This window comes from Sinohyriopsis cumingii, chromosome 8 (genome assembly GCF_028554795.1).
Source record: "Sinohyriopsis cumingii isolate HCF-2022 chromosome 8, ASM2855479v2, whole genome shotgun sequence".
Lineage (NCBI taxonomy): Eukaryota > Metazoa > Mollusca > Bivalvia > Unionida > Unionidae > Sinohyriopsis > Sinohyriopsis cumingii.
In genome coordinates, this window is record NC_142968.1 from 59,018,167 (window position 1) to 59,030,761 (window position 12,595).

At 34.6% G+C, this 12,595-nt stretch overlaps 1 protein-coding gene across 4 annotated transcripts in view; it reads right to left on the reverse strand.

Moving 5' to 3' along the window:
- The window catches only part of LOC149793620 (ras association domain-containing protein 1-like), a 117,035-nt gene that overhangs the window by 72,995 nt on the left and 31,445 nt on the right, over positions 1 to 12,595 (reverse strand). The window contains exon 1 of one of the 4 annotated variants that reach the window (XM_089967588.1): positions 7,397 to 9,379. The exons of the other annotated variants lie outside the window; for them this stretch is intronic. Within the exon in view, the coding sequence (XP_089823714.1) occupies positions 7,397 to 8,435 (1,039 nt within the window). The 5' untranslated portion in view covers positions 8,436 to 9,379. Of the gene's footprint in view, positions 1 to 7,396; positions 9,380 to 12,595 lie in introns of those variants that run through there. 4 annotated transcript variants of the gene reach the window in all.

The window sequence follows — 12,595 nt, forward strand, 5'->3', positions numbered from 1 at the left end:
AGATCAGGGTCTTTGCTGTTTGCAGTTGGACTTGACTTATAAGCTGGTATACATCATAGGTAGGAGTTAGAAGTTTCCAAGTAGTTGCCAAATTTTGTCCTAGAATAAAAAGATGTTTGATTATTGGATATATTGGTCAGAAAAGAGCTGCACTTCAAAATTGTCCATGTTTGTCTTGCCCTCATTAAACTTCAGTCTGCAACCATTCAATGTACCAAATATTTCATTTTAATGCAGAGCTAAGCATCTCTGCAAGTTGTATTCTAAAATTAACAGAGTTCCCATATAATCTACACAACCTTGAACATGCACAACACATAGTCTGAAGTAACTAAGAGGCCAAAATCAGCAGAAAAGTGGACAAAATCTCAAAATTCTGAGTAACTAAAAATGTTGATTTTACTGAAATATTTAGCCATTTGACCATTTTGATTGCCTCTGACAATTTGTGGGACCACTTGCACTAATACATCTAAAGCCAACTTTCAAATGCTACAAATGTTTTTAAAACTGCCTAATGTTATATCAATTTTATCCACAGATTTTAGTTCTCTTTATAGGCACCGCTTCTTGTCAATCTGAAAGTATAATGCTCCAATATCAGCCAACTATTAAGAACAGGATCAATTTAATACAAGTTCAAGCATAAAAAATCACACAAACACAAAGAGAGGACATTTAAAAAAATGCATTAATGCAAGGAATGACATACAGCAATAAAAGGAAATAAGAAAATCCCAAGATATACTATATAAATATTGTGCTGTTAAAACAAGTGCAAATGTTATATATGTATATGTATCATGATGATCAGTGAGTGACAGCTGTTATTTCACTACAGGGAAACTGTAAGATGAGATGTAACAGTAAATGCCTCTCTTAATGGATTCAAGACTTTCTTTCCAGTGCTCCATGACAAAAACATTTGCAAGATCTGAATTAACAACCATCCAACACAAACAAAGGAGCCGACTTCTGTATTAACTATGAAAAAAGAAAACCCTTTTCCAAATATTTCTTTGAAATGGGTCTGTAAAAAAGAGGTATCAGAACTTCATATTTCCCTATCTATTTACAGTGATGTGAATTTAATGGCATTCCCATATCTGATTTCAGCAAATAGTAAATCAACCTGTGTATAAGTACTGCTAGGTGACAATAACAAAGCATATCATTATAATATAGGTATTATTTGAAGAATTTAACTTAACAAAACAGAAAAGACAAAAAGTACCTTGAAAATTTACATGCAAATATTTCCTGAAATAAAACACACCATATGCAGGCAAAAATATAAATCCAAAATCTTGTTTCCCAAGTTTTCAAAAGTGCTAGCACAACACCATTGAAAGCAAAAGGCATGAAACCTACAATAATACCTAAAAGTTTACTCTACATGTGGACAATACAGTAATTGGTCTAGGAATTTTAATCAACACCCACCAGCCCAGCCCAACTTCTTAGTTGTTGTTGCTGTTGTGTAGTTTAACGCCATTTTTCAGCACACGACAGGCTATGCATGGCGGACAGTATTAATGGTGCAGGAAGAACCCGGGAAAACCCTGGGAAGAACCACCAACCCACGAGAAGCTACTGGCAACAAAAGGTTATTAGGAATGTAGATGAATGAAGAGTCATGAAAAGTGCATCAAGCCCCTACATATTCACTGCAGAGTTTAATTACACAATGATCTGCTAACTGGTACAATATGGTACTATATGGTACAATATGGTACTATATGGTACAATATGGTACTATATGGTAAAATATGGTACTATATGGTACTATTTTTATTTCACTGACCCAGACATTACTAACTGGTACAATATGGTACTATTTCTATTTCAATGACCCAGGCATTATTAACTTTCAGTCAAATTCTGGAGGAAAATTTATGGTACTGGACTGCTTGAAATGCACCCCACCTTGTGGAATATGTACAGAAGATAACTCCTAAATAACACATGGATAATTTATTGACCCCTCTTCAGAACTAAAATTAATTTAGTGTAGCTGTGCAATAAAGTGCATCTTGGGATGGAGGGTGTGTAATTACAAATCCAGGTGAAGGGTAATTTTAGAACCTTCTGAAGAGGAGCAGTTAACATCATACTGTCTATACTCGCTTACATGTCGAGTCAAACTGCAAACAACAAAGATCCTGATAAACTGTAGCACAATATGCCTTCAGACCTGGGTCTATGCTGTTTGTTCAAACTGATTAATCTGAAAAAACTGCACAAACCCAGATCTGCTAGTGTATTATGTGACAGCAGATCTGGGTCTGTGCACTTTTCAGCTGAAATCATGTTATAAGCAAGTATATATGGTACATTGTGAGACCCTGCTTACATTATGTGTTTAATGTTTGATGTGCATACCCAATCACAAAAAAGCATAGACCCAGAGGTACCATCACATGATGTGAGCACAACAGAACAATAAAGACTATGTTCTGTCATGCATAAAGACAATAGCAGATTTTTGAAAACTGTGGTAGCAAGGTGATTACCCTGCTTGGCAAATATGCTGCAAAAGATCTATATTATTTATAACAGAACAGAACTTTAATTTGATGTGACACTAAGTAATGATGCCACATCATCCTATATATACTCCACTATAATAACTGTAATTAATAAACTGAATTTATTATCAGCTGTTCAAACTTCATTCCTGTCCTTGATTCATGTACCATGTTTCTCAAGACCTTATCGTTTGTTTTGAGATTCTGATGTCAACATCTGGGTCACCACCATTTTAGGTCATTGGTTACAAAATGCACAACATGAAGAGTCTGAATCTGGTATGTACTACAAATTAAAATGAAGAAAACACATAGAAAAAAGTAAAAATTTTACTGATGTCAAGTTTGCGGTCATGGAGTGAGTGTTAGCTATATTTTATACCTAAGAACACAACAGCAAAAACATGTCTCCAGAAAACAAGAACGCAATCATATATATATATATATATATATATATATATATATATATATATATATATATATATATATATATATATATATATATATCCTTCTTTAATCTTAAGTTTTTTATGTGTTTTTGGTTGGTTTTCAATACACATTAGTAATTCCCGATGCACACTTTTGTGCAGTGAATTGTCTATATATAAATATTACACTGGTGTATGACTAAGCTTAAAAAAATCCCATGTGTTATCCACTAAATTATCCTTTATCCTCTCACTTTTATGACTTGGGACATTCATTTAAAAAATTCCTTTCCTTTCAATACTTTTTGTTGTTTCCACTTGTCATCTATCTGAAAGCCAATAGAATGCCTGAGCTGATCAATTTTATGATGCTTGAATAGAAATCTGAAACAGGAAACCTCTCATCAGATAAAGACGAGTGTCATTTTTATTGGCTGCCCAACTTTGATGTTGTTTCTGGCCTGTGCCTAAAGTCACTATGCCCAATGATCAAACTCTATGACACCTTTTGACCAAATCTGACAGGGTTGGAATAAATTCTACAATGACCTACATGCTTGGAAACAGGATTTTCATGCATCTGCCAAACATCTCTCTTGCATTCCCATCTTATAAGCAATTCTTGGCAAGTGAAAATTCTGTACTACCTGACCAGCAATATCTTCAACCTGTTCTTGCCCTTCATCAAAGGTAACCAAGAATCACAACAACAAAGGTCACTGTGACCTGTCTTAGTGCTTTATGTCAAACTGACAGGACTACAGCATGACTCACTGAATACTAATGAACTATAAATTAATTTTAACACACGGAACATGATTAAAACCCAAACCATGTTTCCAGACTAGGTATGCTTAAGTGCTGAAATGAATATGTCACAATTTAATGAAATTTTGACCTTGTGCTTCTAAGTCAAGTTCTATGCTGTTGTTTTAATATTTGGGATGTAACAGCTGAATAACTGTTCAAAGACTGCAGAATAAATGTTCATGGTTTGAGTATCAGTGGTAACCAATCCCAATAATTTGGTAGCCTGTCAACCAACACTATCTCCATTCCACATTACAACTCCATGTATCTTTAGTAAGTTGAGCAAATGAATAAACAAATTTAAAATGTGCATGCAGTTTATTGTTTCCTGTCTTTTTCTTCAAAAAGCTATACAAATGAATTAACACATTGCTATGTACATGTTCCAAAAGCTGATATAATGGTTAAGACCTGAGAGCACCCTCTTTGAAAAAAATTCAGCAAACTTTATTGTAAATACTGAGCAATTAAATGTTGATTTCTCCAATACTGGTGGACCTAGTGTGCTGAAATTTTATAGATATAGTAAATAAAATAATTTTGGACTGTCGAGATTTTCTCTTCAAGTCATAAACAATAAATGTACACCCTTATTTACTTGTAAATTGTTAGTGAAACAGATACAGGACTAAACTGCATGACCTTCTCGTGGGTCGGTGGTTCTTTCCGGGGTTTTCCCAGGTTCTTCCTCCACCATTAATACTGGCCGCCATGTATATCGTGTGCCAAAAAATGGCGTTAAACCCCACAACAACAACAACAACAACTGCATGACCCGAGTTTTCTCAAAGACATGAGACTGCATAAATACCACCTAAATTGAATGTAAATTGTAATCATTCTTAAAGATGATTGCATAATAATCATGCATAATCAGTTTGGCATAACCTTAATGTTGCATGTACAATAAATTGATATTAACAAAGCTCAACCTAATCATGCAAGTGCTGGAGTTCTTGATCAAGAATCATTATCAAGTACATGCTTCTCTTTTTGCAACTAAAAACAGAACACTGAACAACCAGTTATTTATAGTATTTTGCCAACTGCTTTGTTGTACATGGTAAAAATGCATTTTTTTCAGTATTTGGTGGTCTGTGCTGTTACATGCAATTCTAATGCACAAAACACAGTGCTTAAAGTACTTATCTTAATGGCTTTGTCTACCGCTTGTAACATTTTTAATATCAGTTAACATGTAAATGAACATGTAGATAAATGTGGATGCCTTGATGCAGGAAACACTGATTCCAGTCAAATTATATATTTCAACATCTTTTCGTAAGAGGATTGCTCAGTAGTTGATTTTAGGTTAATTCTTTCCTTAAAATATGTACGAAATGTACAGAAAAAAAAGGCATAAGCAGATAAGAATTGGCTATACCCAGTGTACATTATACAACATTACGCATAACGATGATTTACTGATAATGCTTATAACAATTTCTTTAAACTACAGTGTCTGTTAACAGAACATTTTATTTTAAAGAAACACTGTTTCAAATTTTGTAGGTCACTGCATAGTTTCGTAGTCATTGTTGATCTTACAAAAGCATCCCACACATATGAACATTCCAGGTAGAACAACCGGTTTCAATTATAAAATTTTTTATTATGCAGATATGTGTAACAGTATGACAATGATTCCTGTCATAATAAGACAAAATCGCTGTACAGCAAATGAAACAATTGCAAGGTGAGTGAGATACAGCTGTGCAGTAAGCTGAGCAAGAAAAATTGGTTACTGTAAACCTCAAACACATTTCAACATTTTGTTACATTGCAGTAATAACATATGATCATTGTAGCTGTGTCTATAATAATGATGATCATTGTTGCTGTGTCAATAATGAAGATAAAGAACCGTAAATTTTACGTTTATTTATTAAAGTAATTTATAACCAATGCGTTCATTGAAAATTGAAAATCTCCCATTACATTATGAAAATGGCTTGGGAGGATTCACCCTTTTTGTAAAAATCTTGCAGAAAATACTGCATGACATTAGCCCCAGTTTTTAGATAGGTCTCTTCTCATACAAACTGGTATTTAGCGACAGTCAGCATAATATAAATAGCCACTGGATATTTTTCGTTTTGACAACCTGTAGATCACATCTGCCTTTAACATGACCCTTTGCATAACAGCCTCTTAATGAGGGGATCTACTGTGAAAGTACTTGGACACCAGGATAAGATCTCTATCTATACCATGACAGACATAAACCATCAAAGTAAAGCTAAATAATCTGATTAAAGGCTAAGTAACTATTATGATTTCTATTTGCCCTTTCAGGTACTACATTTCATGGTTATTTGACCAGTCCTACATAGCGAATGGCCACACACAACTTTAATTCACAAATCATCATCAAGTCATTATACCCTGGCTGGCAGGATTACAAAGGCTCAAATGTAGGTAAAACCTGTTAGTGTTAGTGTATAAACTAGAAAAACCAATGAAATTTACCTATTCTCAAATATACTGAAATAATGCTAAAATTTCCTATTTGACAACATCATAAAAAAAATGTGAAAATATGATTCATTTAATTTATTGCTGTTCTTTAATTGCCATATATATTGCTCTCCACGGAAGTTAGCACTCTGATGTCATCTCGGTCAGTCATGAAAGCCCTAATGGATCTATAATACATGTCTGTTAATCATCTCTTGAGGTCAAAATTAACATGCTGATAAGGAACTTTTTGAAAATTAATTTTAAAAATATAGTTATTATTTAATGAGAATGCTGCATACATGTGTGGTTAAGGTTCAGAGGAAGAATTTCATTAAGGTCACAGCATGGCCAGAAAGCTTTCAACAGCAGTGTCCCTCATTATAACGCAGTGGATGGGGTCTAAAACCACATTATAATGAGAACTTGATTACGTTCCAAATTGTGACGTAATGAAAGCTCATGCTGGATCATAATGGTTAGAAAATTGTACCTGATTTCGCAGTGACTGCTTAAGCGTGTTTGTGCATATTGGAAAGAAACAAGAAAATCACTGCACATGTAGCCACGGAAGATAAAGAAATGTAGTGGATTTCTGTCCATGGCATGTGTCACTGGGTGTAGCCTCAAGAGTAGGGGAAACACATTACAGTACTATTTACATGATAAGACCAAAGGGGCCAGCCTAATAAATCTGTCAAATAGGGTATCAGTTCATAATCATAAGACAGGAAAACACTCTAGAGTACAGCTTCCATGATACCACCAAAGGGGCCAGCCAGCCTAATAAATCTGTCAAATAGGGTACTAGTTCATAATCATAAGACAGGAAAGCACTCTAGAGTACTACTTCCATGATACCACCAAAGGGGCCAGCCAGCCTAATAAATCTGTCAAATTTGGTATCAGTTCATCTTCATAAAAGCGAAGATGACACTTTACAGAACTACAGTACTTCCATGATACAACAAAAAGGGGCCAGCATAATTAATTTGTCAAACTGGGTATCAGCCTATTACCACACAAATATATCTAAGTAAAATAAATATCTCTCTCAGTTCAGTAAAAATGTGGATGGACTTCTCATTATGCACCAGCTTTACACTGGGTACAATACAGTAATGTGTTCCTCGTGTGTGTGTGTGTGTGTGAATACATGATACTGAAACTCACCAGTTTTTGTTGAGAAGATGGATGACTCGTCAATTCTTTTATCTGGCACAGAAGAATTATATACATTATCACCAGTAGATTTTGCCAGTCCTTTGGTACTTTGCGGTAAATCCAAATCACTACCACAGAATGTAGTAAGATGAGACTTTCCTGTTCCAGAACCCTCGGACACAGTTGAACCATGTTGTCGAATTTTGTCAAAAATATAATCCCACTCCCCACCACCTGAACTACACAACCTTAATGAAGTACTGGAATTATTAGTCAATGAGCTAGTTTCGGCTCCAGACTTTGTACTATTTGAGCCTCCTGGGTCCCTATCACAGAATGCTTTTAAGTCATCAATTAAATCACAGACTGAGTTACGGAACTTTTCTCCCAATGCTTTTGATCGACTTTTTTTAAAATTTTGAAATTCAGCCTCAAAGGCTTTAAAATCCTCATCATGATCAAAGAAATCTGAGAAAACATCATCAACCTTTAAGTCTTCAAACTCCTCTACATCAGTTTCATCCAAATTATCATACCTATCATCTACATCATCTTCTTCACCATTCTGAAACTGTGGAGAAGTTCTGTACCTTTCATGAACATTAGATAATCTGTTACTTTTTAAAGTTTCAAAAACTCTATCAAATTCTTGAAAATCGTCATCATTTTTAAAGAAATCCATGACGTTAGAACTGCGTGGATTTTCCTCTAATGTCTCCAAAAGTGATGGGGTTAATGTTGATCGAACTCTAGTTGCAGATACTTTCCGCCTATTTCGTTTCCACTCTGTGCGCAGTTTGTGTATATCAACCAAGTCTTGTTTAAAATCTTCAAAATCTTCCTCATCCATAAACCCGTGCCGCAGATGGCGAAAACATTCTGAATCACTTAGCTCTGAATAACTTAAATTTAATAAGCTATCTCCAATTGCTATTCTAGTCTTGGCAGAATCCAACTTGCCTGCCTGAAAATTTTTTGATGAACTATTTGCTGCCAGTGTATCTGGTGTTAAACTGCTGCAAGTTTTACTGAAAGAATGTGAATCCATTCCTCAGAGATGTCTTACATTTTAGTGATGAGCTCATCATTAAGTGCAGCAAGCTGGCTGTGTACTTTTGGTTCCGACAATAAAAGAGAATATGCTTAAAGTCAACTCTCCCCTCTTTCTCTCACACACTAAGAGATCTCTAAGCTCTAAAGAACACAGAATATGTATCTACACATACAACAGGGTTACCTTGCATCACTCTAACACTTATATATACACATCATATACTCAGCTTCCAGTCTATAAATATCACTATGTTCTTTCCCCAATATCCTGTCTTTACAGCTTGAATGATGAGCTGTTGTGATTGGTTAGCATCTGTCAGTCTGGTTCCTCCTCCTCTTTCTAATCAAACATCATATAGCACAGAACTGCAGGGTACAGACATCCATGTGAAGAAATAACATGGAAATTTTTGCCAGAACCCCACTGTTCCATTAATACATAATGATAACCTGCAGAAGCATCTGAACACATTGCCACAGTAGGTTCTATACCTACATTACAAATGAAACAGTTCACAGAGATAATGATCTACCATTACATGGTACATCAAAGTTTCCACTTCCTGTATCAGGCCTTGTGTCAAGTCAAAAAGTAATTCCCTTTTCGCCTAATATAGCCCAGTATTCTTTATATGTTGATCCAAGTGTTTTGCCTCCTTTCTTTTCTAAGAATCTCAAGCTCGTAAAGGCTCTACTTTCTTGCCAGTTAACTCTAGTGTGAGTGACCCAATACCTTCTAATCTACCTAGAGTAGATAACATAGGGAATATATCATCATCCAGGTATGATATCCTACTTGTCAGCTTATTTCATTCTCAGGTGTAGTAGATAAATGAATTCTGTGATACTACAGTGTCCTGTATGAGTAATGCCAATAAAATTAACTAGGTATACATACAAACAAGATCAAAGTTTGTGCATGTACACCTTTGTCTCACCTGAGATCACCTGCCAATCAATAAAATCATCCAAGAGCCCCACACCTTATACTCCCTCTTTACCTACACACTTTCTGATTGGTTAATTCAAGACACAGCCAGACAGCAACTGGATGAGTATATTAATGGTTTAGAAAGTAGTCTGTTTATGTTAAGGTAACACACAGTTTAAAAGTCTAGGACACGTGCTTGTACAAGGTAATTATTTGAAATATACCATAAGTCAGTGGAACACAGCTGATTGCCTGCTTGGATTATCATCACTGCTTTAAACAAACAATTATTATGAAATATGTTATATGTGTGTGTGTGTGTATATATATATATATATATATATATATATATATATATATATATATATATATATATATATATATATATATATATAGTTTTCATTTATTCTAAATTTGATAATGTACACACAGGATCTGACCTGTTGAGATATATCAACAAAGACTTGTGTATTTCACATACGTGACACATTTACAAACACAAAACCTCATTTTAAGGCAAATGAACCTCACCCCATAACATAATGACAGTCCACTTAATATGATTCATACTGTACCAGTGACATTGCTTTGTAAAGGGAGATTACACATCACCACAAATTGGGAGAAAACACTGATCACAATAATATGATCCCATTCAATCTGACATAACAATTATTAAAAAAATCTCTATTTTCAGACTATTTTCACATTCAATACAAGCTCTCTGAGTAGGAGTAATAATTCATTCACTCACTATACTTAAAGTTTCCAAGTGGACCAAAGGACAAACAGGCTGTTTGGATACACTGTATCAGAGTATATACTAGAAGTGAAAATGTGTGTGTGTGGTGGTGGTGGTGGTTGGGGGTCTGCCCTTCCAATTTTTTTCAAATAGAGACAATTTTATGAATATAGGAGGGATTTAACAAAGAAAATGCAGGGCTTGAGAATATAACATGATTTTCACAATTTTGGTTGATTTTTCTGCATGACTTTTAGAAAAAAAGCATGACTCACGCCATTACAAGTCTTTAAACAGACCCAGATGGTATGTCAGTTGATGACATCAGATTAGTCAATATAATTTTTTTTAGCATCATTCAATTTGGAAGGCATACTGGATATCTGCACCATAAAAATATTGTCAATTTCCTCAAAGATAGTATGCATCTTGTATTTATTATGTAGCTATGAATATAAACATGTTGCAATTTTAATTGTTATGTGATTGCTGCAACATGTATATGAACCTCTTGGGACACATGGACTTTATCCACGTAACTGATTATTAGACAGTTAACTGCCTGCCGGCCTCATGACCAGACTGATGATGCCGGTTTTAATCCTACAATCAGATCAGCCAGGTTAAGCTACCATGGTATATCTTTGGGAAAAGTACTTTACTCCCATTATCTTGGCACAATATAACCTATTTCTGTTGACGACCATCACAGTCCGTTACCCCATAACTTTAAGAAAACAAAATAGTTTGTTAGTCTTCACAGTAGAATAATCTGGGTAACCTGTGTCACGTTTTGAATTGTTGATGTTAAACTGTTACAGAGTCCAGGTTTTTCAAAATGTCAACAAATTCAAAGCTAAATAATCTATATGAATGGTATCCTAATAACTATCATTATATATATATATATATATATATATATATATATATATATATATATATATATATATATATATATATATATGGAGGAAATTAATAACTCAACATAACATGAGCATTGGTTTGGTTTGGACACAACAAAGCCACTACATGTCGGTTATTTAATATCAAGGCAATCTGAGTAAAGTGCCATGCCTAAGAACACACCATGGCTGATCCAATGGTACAATACGAACCTTGACCATTTTGGTCACTTGTCCAAAATTCTAACCACTGAGCCACTGTGGGCCAATTCTATATCCCTGAGCCTGTAAGAGAAAGTCAATTGAGGTGTTGAGCATGAGCACTAATGATGAAAATAACATGTATGCAAGTGGAAAGAAAACCAAAAGAATTTTTTTTCTTCTGGTTGTGGGATTCAAATCCACTGAGTGATTTATAATTCTGTCACACCTTCAAAATTGGGAACATTTACGAAATGTTAGTAAAAATATTTTGGCATTATTCACTTTCATTTCTTTAAGTTCTGTTTAGCACTTTCAGTGACCTGGTGACAGTAATAATAACATGTCAGTGGATATATATAAGCATATAAACTACACCCAGTATACACACATCATGCATGGCAGCTGACCATTCAAGGATGTTACCTATAAAACATCGTCAATAGATACTGTTTTCAGATTATGAACAATGGTTTTAAACAAGTAGCTTATAGAAAATGTCTGAAAATTTTTAATCTTCTAAGATCTGTCTCATATATTATTTTATTATATACTTATAATTTATATACATGTAATTTATAAATTAACACAGACTGACATGACAAAAGAAAAATTGATATTGGTAGCATTTGCAAGTTGTTTTGATATGGTTTCCCCTGAGAAAAAGTACAAGTCATTAAACAGTAAGAATACATTGAAAAAATGGGTGTACATGAACTTAATAATTAATTTCATATTTATTGTAAACTGAAGGAAAGAAAATCTTGGTCTTTAAATGTGCCTGACTTTGACAATTTGTGTGTGTGTGATTAGGATTTTTAATGTAGCTTTAACAATTTTTCAGTCATGTTGCTATGATGTCTGCACTGTGGCAGTTTACAGTGATATTCTAGCACTGGGGCATCATGCCACAGACATGTAGCATGATGTCCCACCCAGTCACGTTATCCTGACACCAGGCTGACCAGACCTAACACTAATCTCTTAATGCTAAGCGTCTAGCGAGGCAGCTGTTAGTACCATTTTTGTAAGTCTTTGGTATGACTTGGCTGGAGCTCGACCCCACGACCTCCTGCTTCCGAGATGGATGCTCTAACCAATAGGCCACTGGTGCGGTTTGACAATTTGCAACATTCCATTCTCTGTATCATCTAGGACATGCATTTCCAGCATTCATGCCTATTTTTCAAATACTAAACACAAAAAAGCTACCGAATGAAGAAAAATTGTCCATCATATTAGCAAGCCAAACCTTTATTTCTTAAATGAATTAAACCTTCTTTTGGAAAGTCCCCCCAACCACCACCACCACATAATTTTAAGTTCTAGAACAGACCCCACATTTTAATTAATCGAGTTAAATATTTTATTTTTATTTT